Source organism: Bos javanicus, chromosome 8, assembly GCF_032452875.1.
Source record: "Bos javanicus breed banteng chromosome 8, ARS-OSU_banteng_1.0, whole genome shotgun sequence".
NCBI lineage: Eukaryota > Metazoa > Chordata > Mammalia > Artiodactyla > Bovidae > Bos > Bos javanicus.
In genome coordinates, this window is record NC_083875.1 from 100628327 (window position 1) to 100640567 (window position 12241).

Below are 12241 nucleotides of genomic sequence, written 5' to 3' on the forward strand. Positions count from 1 at the left end.
CCTGTCTAGGTTGGTCATAACTTTCCTTTCAAGGAGTGTTTTTTTTTTTTTTTAATTTCACGGCTACAGTCACCATCTGCAGTGATTTGGGAGCCCAGAAAAATAACGTCAGCCATTGTTTCCACTATTTCCCCATCTATTTGCCATGAAGTGATGGGACCGGCTGCCATGATCTTCGTTTTCTGAATGTTGAGCTTTAAGCCAACACTTGCACTCTCCTCTTTCACTTTCATCAAGAGGCCCTTTAGATTTTCACTTTCTGCCATAAGGGTAGTGTCATCTGCATATCTGAGGTTATTTATATTTCTCCCAGCAATCTTGATTCCAGCTTGTGCTTCTTCCAGCCCAGCATTTCTCATGATGTACTCTGCATTTAAGTTAAATAAAGCAGGGTGACAATATACAGCCTTGACATACTCCTTTTCCTATTTGGAACCAGTCTGTTGTTCCATGTCCAGTTCTAACTGTTGCTTCCTGACCTGCATATAGGTTTCTCAAGAGGCAGGTCAGGTGGTCTGGTATTCCCATCTCTTTCAGAATTTTCCACAGTTTATTGTGATCCACACAGTCAAAGGCTTTGTCATAGTCAATAAAGCAGAAATAGATGTTTTTCTGGAACTCTCTTGCTTTTTAGATGATCTAGCAGATGTTTGCAATTTGATCTCTGGTTCCTCTGCCTTTTCTAAAACCAGCTTGAACATCTGGAAGTTCACGGTTCACGTATTGCTGAAGCCTGGCTTGGAGAATTTTGAGCATTACTTTACTAGCATGTGAGATGAATGCAATTGTGCGGTAGTTTGAGCATTCTTTGGCATTGCCTTTCTTTGGGATTGGAATGAAAACTGACCTTTTCCAGTCCTGTGGCCACTGCTGAGTTTTCCAAATTTGCTGGCATATTGAGTGTAGCACTTTCACAGTATCATCTTTCAGGATTTGAAATAGCTCAACTGGAATTCCATCACCTCCACTAGCTTTGTTCATAGTGATGCTTCCTAAGGCCCATTTGACTTCACATTCCAGGATGTCTGGCTCTGGGTGAGTGTGAGTGATCATACCATCATGATTATCTGGGTCATGAAGATCTTTTTTGTACAGTTCTTCTGTGTATTCTTGCCACCTTTTCTTAATATATTCTGCTTCTGTTAGGTCCCTACCATTTCTGTCCTTTATTGAGCCCATCTTTGTATGAAATGTTCCCTTGGTATCTCTAATTTTCTCGAAAGGATCTCTAGTCTTTCCCATTCTATTGTTTTCCTTTATTTCTTTGCATTGATCGCTGAAGAAGGTTTTCTTGTCTCTTCATGCTATTCTTTGGAACTCTGCATTCAAATGGGTATATCTTTCCTTTTCTCCTTTGCTTTTCGCGTCCCTTCTTTCCATAGCTATTTGTAAGGCCTCCTCAGACAGCCATTTTGCTTTTTTGCATTTCTTTTTCTTGGGGATGGTCTTGATTGCTGTCTCCTGTACAGTGTCATGCACCTCCGTCCATAGTTCATTAGGCACTCTATCAAATCTAGTCCCTTAAATCTATTTCTCACTTCCACTGTATAATCATAAGGGATTTGATTTAGGTCATACATGAATGGTCTAGTGGTTTTCCCCACTTTCTTCAATTTCAGTCTGAATTTGGCAATAAGGAGTTTATGATCTGAGCCACAGTCAGCTCCTAGTCTTGTTTTTGCTGACTGTATAGAGCTTCTCCATCTTTGGCTGCAAAGAATATAATCGATCTGATTTTGGTGTTGACCATCTGGTGATGTCCATGTGTAGTCTTCTCTTGTGTTGTTGGGAGAGGGTGTTTGCTATGACCGGTGCGTTCTCTTGGCAAAACTCTATCAGCCTTTGCCCTGCTTCATTCTCTACTCCAAGGCCAAATTTGCTTGTCACTCCAGGTGTTTCTTGTCCCCTATAATGAAAAGGACATCTTTTTTGGGTGTTAGTTCTAGAAGATCTTGTAGGTCTTCATAGAACTGGTTAACTTCAGCTTCTTCAGCAATACTGGTCAGGGCATAGACTTGGATTACCATGATATTGAATGGTTTGCCTTGGAAAGAGATCATTCTGTCGTTTTTGAGATTGCATCCAAGTTCTGCATTTCAGACTCTTCTGTTGATTATGATGGCTACTCCATTTCTTCTACGGGATTTCTGCCCACAGTAGTAGATATAATGGTCATCTGAGTTAAATTCACCCCTCCAGTCCATCTTAGTTTGCTGATTCCTAGAATGTTGACGTTCACTCTTGCCATCTCCTGTTTGACCACTTCCAATTTGCCTTGATTCATGGACCTGACATTCCAGGTTCCTATGCAATATTGCTCTTTTCAGCATCGAACCTTGCTTCTATCACCAGTCCCATCCACAACTGGGTGTTGTTTTTGCTTTGGCTCCATCCCTTCATTCTTTCTGGAGTTATTTGTCCACTGATCTCCAGTATCATATTTTAAGTTCAAAGGCTAAATAATGCAAAAAGTGATACATCAGTAAAAAATAAGGTAAACTGTACAACATGCCCATAAAAATAAAGCAGTACAGAAGGAAAGAGAAAAGAGGAAAAGGAGAGAAAGATGGGGCGGGGAGAAAGGGGGTTGATTGAAAACTACCGAAATGTATATGAGGGGCTATTCTAGAATTCACACACACTTAAAGTAAAAACAAAATGGTGCTTATCCAGCACTGCAAGGGAGAGTGTCATTACCAATTACTACTGATTTTCCACTCACGACAAGTAGAATGTGGTTAAACATATGCTAGGAATATTAGAAATAGAGCAGTTACCAGAAGTTTAAAGATTTTCTGGGAATTACAATTTCTTAAGTGCGGCAATTTGGTATTAGAAAACCTCAAGGCTTATTCGGAAACTTCAAGGAAAAAATTGTCAAATATGAACTTATTTTACTGTAAAAGTCCTAGTTGGCTTTTGCATTTGGAGGGAGGGAGGAAGGGAAAGAGAGAAGACTTATTTTTCTTGCAGATTTTCTTCCAAAGTTAGACTGTATACTGACAAAATAAGAGAGTCTTTGGTAGCTCTCTTTCAACCATAATGTGAGGTTTTGTTGGATTTTTAATTAAAAAAAAAATCCACAGCTGGTATTACACAACACACATGGTTTATGAGTTTCAAGTAGTTCCTAGCTAACCTTTCTTCTCATTTCTTCAGTGAAGCATTAGGTTGATGAACACTACTTGCCCAGTTCCTCATGTCTAAGAGGCTTTCATCCACTGTGATTCTGGTTCTGAGATTCAAACAGATGCAGCATATATAACATATATTTAGGGTAGCACTTAACTTACAGGGACTACAACTCCCAGAACACAATGCTGGACATCTCCTGCCCCCTCCCCACATCTACACTCAAAACATCCTAAGTATTTTCCAGGAATCTCAGTCTCTAACTGGATACAGATGTATACATGTGTGTGTAGCCTGGGGGAAATCAGAAACTGCCAGACTGGCTTATTAAAACATCACTCATTCAATAAGAGAAGTTTTTAAACTTTCAGATTGTCATGGATACACACTAAGTCATTTCAGTCGTGTCTGACTCTGTGTGATCTCATGGACTGCAGACTGCCAGGCTTCTCTGTCCATGGGATTCTCCATGCAAGAATACTGGAGTGGGTTGCCATTCTTTTCTCCAGGGGATCTTCCCCACCCAGGGATCAAACTCGGGTCTCTTAAGTCTACCTACATTGGCGGATGGGTTCTTTACCACTAGTGCCAGCTGGGAAGTCCAGATTGCCATGGGCCTTGGGTTTTCAATAAGGGCATACAGAATGGGGAGGACACACAATTTTTTAAAGTCACTTTTCGCCAGCCATGCTTGTTCTGTTCCCAGTGCTGTAACAGACAGAGGTAAACAACTGTTTATTTTGTTGCAAAGTTCCACGGACTTTGCAAGGTCACCGCAGGTTTTTGGTTTTTGTTTGTTTGTTTGTTTTGTTTTGTTTTCTGACAACAGGCTGACGTTGATTTGTCAGATGGAGTCCACTGGCATTGTAAGTTTTCATCCTTTACTTTTGTTTCTGTCTTCCAGTTTTTACACTGCTGGAAAGCTGTACCTGGTAAGGACGTTAGAACTATTTGAAATTGAAACTGTAATCTTCATATTTCTATTTAACGAGTGGTTCCCAGTGGGGGGTCCCTGGACCAAGCAGAATCAGCACCACCTGAGAACGTCCAACTATTTGTGACCCCATGGACTGCACAGTCCACGGAACTCTGCAGGCCAGAATACTGGAGTGGGCAGCCTTTCCTTTCCCCAGGGCATCTTCCCAACCCAGGGACTGAACCCAGGTCTCCCGCATTGCGGGCAGATTCTTTACCAGCTGAGCCACAAGGGAAGCCCAAGAATATTGGAGTGGGTAGCCTACCCTTCTCCAGCAGATCTTCCCGACCCAGGGATCGAACCAGGGTCTCCTGCATTGCAGACAGATTGTTTACCAACTGTGCTATCAGGGAAGCCTGAGAACTAGTTAGAAATGCAAATTCTCAAGGCCTTTACCAGACCTGTTGATTTAAATCTCTGGGGTAGCCCCAGGAGTCCATGTTTCAACAAACCCTCCATGGTGACACTTGAGAAACAAAAATTAGTTGTATTTTAGAATCACCTGGGGCAACTTTGGGTTTCCCTCGTGGCTCAGTGGTAAAGAATCCGCCTGCCATGAGGGAGACACGGGTTCTATCCCTCAGTAGGGAAGATCCCATTGAGAAGGAAATGGCTACCCCCTCCAGTATTCTTGCCTGGAGAATCCCATGGACAGAGGACGCTGGTGGGCTACAGTCCATGGGGTCACAGTAGAGTCAGACATAACTTAGCAACTAAACAACAACATGGGGAGAGGGGCGATCTTCAGAAGAAAACAGTAAACTTACACCAGAATTCTCTGGGGGGGTGGAGATGGGTTTCAGTAGTTTTAACATGTTACTCACTGGGCCAATTTTTGCAGAAATTAACACCCGTGGCCCAGTGATCTGTTATGTAAGTGATATCGAAACATTCTGGTCAATAATGTTCAGGTAACAAAAGATGTACTAACATGTCTCTAGTCAATAAGTGGCTACAATACTGATATGAATGTGCAACGATTCTAGTAGGAGCCAGAGTGGATAACCACTCGTGAAAATCTTCAAACTGCAGGGAACAAAGGTCACAATCCAAAGGATGTATTTTTCGAGTTTCAAGGAACATAAGACAAGACCTCATTTTATACATGAAAAATCTACGTTCCTGGTTGACAAGTATTTCTCTCATACCATGTGGTCACATGGTTACTGGTGTTGAGGGCTGGGACCCAGTCATGTGCTTCTTGTGAGTCCCTAACAGTACCAGGATGGTGTTTATATTATGGGTGTTTACACTTAAGTACCAACTGGCTGAATAGAAGGAAACACTCTATGAAGAGACAGTTATTTACATTCTTTGCATATGGCAGACATATGCCTCTGCTAACAAGATTCCACTCTTCCATGCAGAGAACCTAGCACAGGCTTGGGGGGAAAAAAAGCAACGTGTAAGACTTAACCTCCACAAGCAGAAATGTCCACGGCTCCTCTCTTCACAGTTGAAGTGTTTTCTGGACATGAGAGGCACCCCCGGGAACCAAATGCTGGCTGATAGCTGCCCAGCGGACACGACTCGCATGTTTCAAGCCCATTTGATGAGTAGGTGCCTTGTTTACACTGAGCTAAAATGAAAAATGTAATATGGTTAATAATAATGACATCAACTGTACGAAAGTAGCGCTGTGTACAATAGGGTTTTCCATATTTTCGTTTATTTAGGATAAAATGAGGGTCACAAAGAACTCCAGGCAGACACATTATCTTTTAGATTCTTCATACTTCTGTATACTAATAAGTTATAGGCTCATTTCCAGTTCCTTCTATTATGACCTAGCATGTGTTGGACACATAGAAAATGTCAATAAATAGTTTTGGGGTGAAGTTAGAAATCTGCATCTGACAAGGTCCAGCTGTTACAGGGAAACTTGCTCTTGTACAAGTGCCCAGCTTGTACGCTGTTCTCTTGAGTGACAGAAACAAAACCCACAACTGGGCTTTCGTCTCGTAACTATGCTGGTACCATTTTCACCCTAAATAACAACTGGCCCTCTTACCTCCTTGTGCTTACAGACACCATTTCATTTGAGGGCTGGCAGAGGAGGAAGTAAGAGTAGTCTTAGCATCAGGCCCAGAGAGGTGAATTAAGCAACTTTCCAAAATGCATAGCAATGGTTTTGTAGCAGAGTGGGCCTCGGGTCAGATTTCTCCAGCGCACTGGCCTCTCCTTCTGCCCTTTTCCTCCAGATTAATCTCACTTTCAGCATCGTTTGCAGTCACCCAGCACTGCTCTTAAGCTTACACGTGTCGTGAAGCACCCACACCTGTACTGGCAACAACAGGCAAGGAGGATAACCCTGCAGCTCCTTCTTTTAGGTGCATCTTAACCAGAACGTGAAAGAGAACGTGTCCATTAGGAATGGTAATTGAGAATGACAGGAACAATATTTTGCAAAGATTGGATAATTTAGTAGCAAGAATATCTGCATATGGGTCTGTAGTTATTCATTTCCAAGTAAATGGAGTTAATCTCATCATATCAAATATTATTCAAACAAAAAGCAGCCCAATGCTTGCTAAGAGTCATGAAAGTCCCTTCTACCAGTTAATGTGAGAGTCACTAAAACACATGGAATTAACTGATGAAAACAGATTAAAGTTCTTGACAGTGGAGTCTGATTTAGACAGCAATGGGCTGTTCCAAAAGGAAGGTAAATGGACTTCTCTAAGTGAGGGAAACATTCAAGTAATAGCTTATAACTGGAAGCAAGAAAAAAATCAGTTAATGAAATTGCTTTTGGTAACGCTCATATTTCATCCTATTCGCTAGCGAGATTTCCTAAGTGGAAATAAAATTCAGGCTTCTGGTCTAAGCCTCTACCTTTGCATTCTGAGCTGCTCCTTGAATGGAGATATTCGGTGTAAGTCCCAGTCGGACAGGGTTTGCACTCCAGCTGCCCTTCTTCATCTTGATAGGAGCCCATCAAGCAACTCTCACAGACAGAATGCTCCAGGGAATAGTAGGTTCCCAAAGGGCAGTTGACTGAAAACAAGCAGGAAACGCTGAATATTGTATGGAACATACTTTTGTCCCTTAGGTATGAGACTAATACAGCCTGCTTCCAGCTACTATTGTTTATGAGTTAAATTTTACTGTCAGAGGTTTACTCACAAGATAAACTTTCCATAAATGTAGTCCTCTAAACCAACAAACAGATTTTTTTTTTTTTTTAGAAAATGCCAATTCTTAACTGACCAAGCTTACAGCTTATAGGATGGGGGCTTTGAAATGTGGGTTAAAGCATAAACCAGATCATTCTGGAAATACACAGCTAATGGAAGAAAAATAAAGCAGTTAATTTGGGGCTTTGAGATATTAAAAATGGTTTCTTCGCTGTTCTTCTGAATGGTTTCCCTTATGAAACTGTCCATTATAGCATCACTTCTAGAAATAAAAACAGACAAAGGTGGTAAGCTTAGAACAAATGAGTTAAGTCGACCCCTCTCCCTGCTTAGACTGCTTCCACTGAAGCCAAGTGTAAGTCTGAGGCATCCTCAGACCCAAAGACCCCGCGGAAACTGGCCAGTTTCAAAACCTTCCTTCCCCGGAGATTTGGTCTACTATTTTGGCAGGCTAGGAGTGCAGAATTTCTGAAATCAAAGTGGGATATTAAATTCCCTGAGAGGTTGCTATCAAAGTTAGCGTTCTTACAGAGAGAACACCTGGAAGAATCACTTGGGTGATTCTGAGGTGTTAACGTGTGAAAGATTTATCAGGCAACTTACTAAAATTTCAGATTCCAAGGACCTGACCCCAAAGGGTCAGGAGGTATCCCCTGTGGATTGGGACCTGAATCAAGCTGCAATCTGACAAGCACTTCAGGGGGTGCTGACACAGGTAGTCTGAAGACCACACTGAGAAATGCAGAATGCTGGCCAAGGCAATTCTGGATTTTTACTTACAAGTTGAGAAAGAAACAAGAGGAGGCTCAGAATGATAATATTAATGTGCTTTTGATGAGCTGGGTTTATTCCAGTGTGAAAAACCTAGCTGAGCTCTGAGAATAGCAATGAGAACTGTTGATGAAGGTTTTCTGACCAGGACACAATATCACACACTATAGAGAGATTAACAGAAGCCTCATGTCACTTGGTTCTGTTTGAGCACATAGATTTTGCTTGGAGGAGACTCTGCTATCTATAAATGAGGACTGACTTAGGAAAGAGACTGGAATGGACTCAGATTGTGACAGTCTAAAGTCAGTAAAAGCTAAGGGATTGACGGGGCGGGAGGGAGAACGGGGACTGGCACTTTAACGGGTTTAGGGTCTCCTTTGGGGGTGATGGAAATGTTTTGGAACTGTAATAGAGGTAATGGTTGAATGCCACTGTGACTATACTAAACACCACTAAACTACATACTTCAAAATGGTTCATTTTATGCTATGTGAATTTTGTATTGGCTGCCTGGGTGGGTATATCAGCTGAATCACTTACTGTCTTAAAAGGCTAAGTTCTTAGCCTCTTGGCTTCGGTTTTCTCACGCATAAAATGTACTTAATAATAATGGTACCTCATACAGTAGCTAAACAGGATTAAACAAGACAGGGTCTCAGTCAGCACACAGAGGTGGTCAGAAAAGTTTTAGTGTTTGTCACTGGAGTTGCTGCTGAAAGCTGTGAGCTGAGAAAGATCTATAAATAAAACTACGATTTTAGTCCCTTACCTAAAGTAATCTTATCCTGACCATTAGTGGTTATCTAGACTTTTTGAGACAAAAAGCATGCAACAATAACAGAATGTAGGTTTCATGACAAAACCCCTTCAGAGTTGTAGGGTGACTCTACCTGTTACTCGACCCAACAGGCACCAAATATTTTTGGTGACAGCAAGAAATCTTACCACACATTCGGCCTCTCAGCACGGAGCCCGGTCTGCAGAAGAGGAAAGCCTTTTCTGTTTCTAAGGAGTTGCTGTCAGCTACAAGCATTTCAGAGGCAAGCTGAAAGGAATACATGGGCTCCTTAGTAAGGGTCCTTTTCAGTCGATTTGTGATAGTTTCCAATGTCTTAATGAGTCGCTGCTGATTTTCCAATTCAAGGGTATCGTTTCTTTCATCGGGTAATGGCACACTAGCTGAGATAAAAACGAAACAAAAGAAAACATAACACACACACACACCGTGTTGCAGCAAGCCATTTGGAGTGAGTTTTTACCCTAAAAAATGACATGTATTAACTTTAAAAACACATTCCAATATACAGTAGGTGCAGACAAATACTGTTTGATTCCACTTATATGAGGAATAATAGCAAACTCAAAGTCAGAAAGGACACTAGTAGTAGATCCTGGGGTCAGGTCGCGGGTGGGGAGCGGGAATGGGGACTTAGTGTTGAATGGTGACAGGGTTTCAGTTTAGCAAAGTGAAAAACCCAGTAGGTAGATGATGGAGGGAGATGAATGTATTTAATGCCACTGAATTGTACAGTTAAATATGGTTAAAATAGTATGTTTTATATTATGTGCCTTTTTAATCACAATTAAAAAAACATTCCAGGAAAGATACACACAAATTTAAATAGTATTTACTGAGTAGCTAGTACACGAACAACATGTTTTGTTTTAATCCTTCTCTCCTATGCTGGATCTACAGCCCCGTTTTGTAGAGTTCTTAATGATTATATATTCAGTTCCTGCTAACTCTCACTTTTTAAAAACATGCCTCAGCTCAACATGTTAAGATGAGTTTGAAGCCGGGGGGCTTGTTGCTATGAGCCTCATAAAATAGATCTGTGATATTTTGAAAAAGAACAGAATAGGTGATTGTGCTTGCCCTAATATAGAGTTCCAGGGTAATTTCCTAATGATGACAGCACATAGGAAGTTTGAAAACAGATCTCCAACCGAGAATTTCCAATTATATTAACCTTTTCAAAAAGACAGTATATTCTTACCTGTGATGTTAAAAATTAACCTTATTTTGTGGTCGGATAATGGGGCACTTCTTTCAATCCGGGAAGACCTGGCTTTGCCAGCACCCGTGGGTGTTTCTCGCACTGTGTCCTGGAAGTCACCGTAAGAGTAATCCAGCCTGTTGGCTGCACCCCAGCCACCAGGTCCTGAAAAGGTGTGGTAGAGAAACAAAAGATTGTAGAGTTGCATCTTTATCAGCTTTTAGTGTCTAATGTTCGGCCACAAATTGCATTGTCTTTGATCACTATTTAAATTGCCCATAATGTTCTACATATAAAGTTTTGCCTGTAATTTTATACTGTAGTCTTGGGTACTTCATATTAAATTTAGATGAACAAGGAAAAGTCTTTATAGAGCTATGTAGGCATTTAAACCATTCTATCTTTGGCCTAATAATTAATTATTGTAGGTTTAGAGGAAATTGGAGGTAGGTATAGATTTTAATCAATTTCTATTTCCCTTCAGGGTTTGTTCTATTCTTGTCTTTTTTAATATCAGTGTCATAAACTGAATGTGCATAAACAGATTTCCCTTTGTGAAGATTATTCAAGATATTTTCATATCTGCATATTTTAAATATAAACATACTGTACTTTTAACAAAGATAATAACAAAGATAATACTATGTGTATATTATTTGGTAATCACTTTTCAAATTTTCTCAACAATATATTATAATATTTCTGTGTCAAATAGTTTAATATCTTTTTCTATAGCTATTCTAGTTTCTGAGGGCAGCATTTTGAGTTAAATGTTTACACACTTAGGAAACTGCTGGAGGCAGTATGCCATGCTTAGTCATTCAGTCATGTCAGACTCTCCAGGGATTGCAGCCTGCCAGGCTCCTCTGTCCATGGAATTCTCCAGGCAAAAATACTAGAGTGGGTTGCCACGCCCTCCTCCAGGGAATCTTCCCAAACCAAGGATCAAACCCAGGACTTCTTTACTGTCTGAGCCACCAGGGAAGCCCAAGGATACTGGAGTGGGTTGCCATACCCTCCTCCAGGGGATTTCCCATCCCAGGGATCAAACCCAGGTCTCCCACAATACAGGCAGATTCTTTACCATCTGAGTCACCAGGAAAGCCCATGAATACTGGAGTGAGTAGCATGGTTGTATGTGTCTCTTTAGATGCCTTCCATATCACTGTGACCAACTGCATGGATTCAGATTGTAACTTCTTGATAAATGATATATGCCTGTACAATCTTAATCAAGCTACTTTCATTACTCTTTATCTCAGTTTCTTTATGTCTACATTGAGATCATTATTCCTACCTTGTAGGTCTGCGGAATAACTGAGCTAATTCATGCAAACTAGCTCATAGACTAGTTTTTAGACTAGCTTTTAGACTCATTCTAAAAGCTTGGTGAGAGTAAATAATATTAATATTGATGTAGGCACACTGTTGTTGCTTAGTGATGTGCTTTGAACATCAAATCTATTTATACAGGTTTGTCCACTTAAGTAAGTTGGTTTTTGAGTTTCTTTTTTAGCTTAATTCATGCTTTCAGCCATTTATAAAGAACTAGATCAATAGTTTTATTTTTCACTTAAACATTTTTCCCTATAAGTGTCATGTAGCCATTATAAAAAACACAACAACACAAAATCCCAGAGGAACAAAGAGAAAAATGTAAAAGATTGCCTATAATTCCACCACACAGAAATAATGACCATAACATTTTAGCCAAGAATATTTTCTATGACTATATAGACATACACATACACATTTATGCGCACAGTGTGTGGGCGGGGCGGGGGGGCGGTGCACAGGGCAGGGGGATTCCCTAGTAGCTCAGATGGTGGAGTCTGCTTGCTATGCGGGAGACCCAGGTTTGAGCCCTGGGTGGGGAAGATCCTCTGGAGAAAGAAATGGCAACCCACTCCAGTATTCTTGCCTGGACAATCCCATGGATGGAGGAGCATGACAGGCAACAGTCCATGGGGTCACAAAGAGTCAGACATGACTGAGTGACTTCACTTGCTTTCCTTACATACACACACACACACACACACACACACACAGCTAGACTAAATATAAACATACTGTACTTTTAACAAAATAAGATCATACTATATGTATATTATTTGCTAATCACTTTTCAAATTTTCTCAACAATATAATATTTCTGTGTCAAATGGTTTAATATCTTTTTCTATAGCTATACTACAAACTAACCAAGTTTCTATGTTCAGACTTTG

General features: G+C 40.7%; 1 protein-coding gene across 1 annotated transcript in view; it reads right to left on the bottom strand.

Annotated features, from left to right (window-relative positions):
* Nucleotides 1-12241, bottom strand: part of SVEP1 (sushi, von Willebrand factor type A, EGF and pentraxin domain containing 1) — a 207297-nt gene that overhangs the window by 89552 nt on the left and 105504 nt on the right. The window contains exons 15-18 of the mRNA XM_061426467.1: nt 10017-10181; nt 8965-9198; nt 6944-7105; nt 5526-5687 (exon numbers count right to left, since the gene is read on the bottom strand). Coding sequence (XP_061282451.1) covers nt 5526-5687; nt 6944-7105; nt 8965-9198; nt 10017-10181 — 723 coding nt within the window. The remainder of the gene's footprint in view (nt 1-5525; nt 5688-6943; nt 7106-8964; nt 9199-10016; nt 10182-12241) is intronic.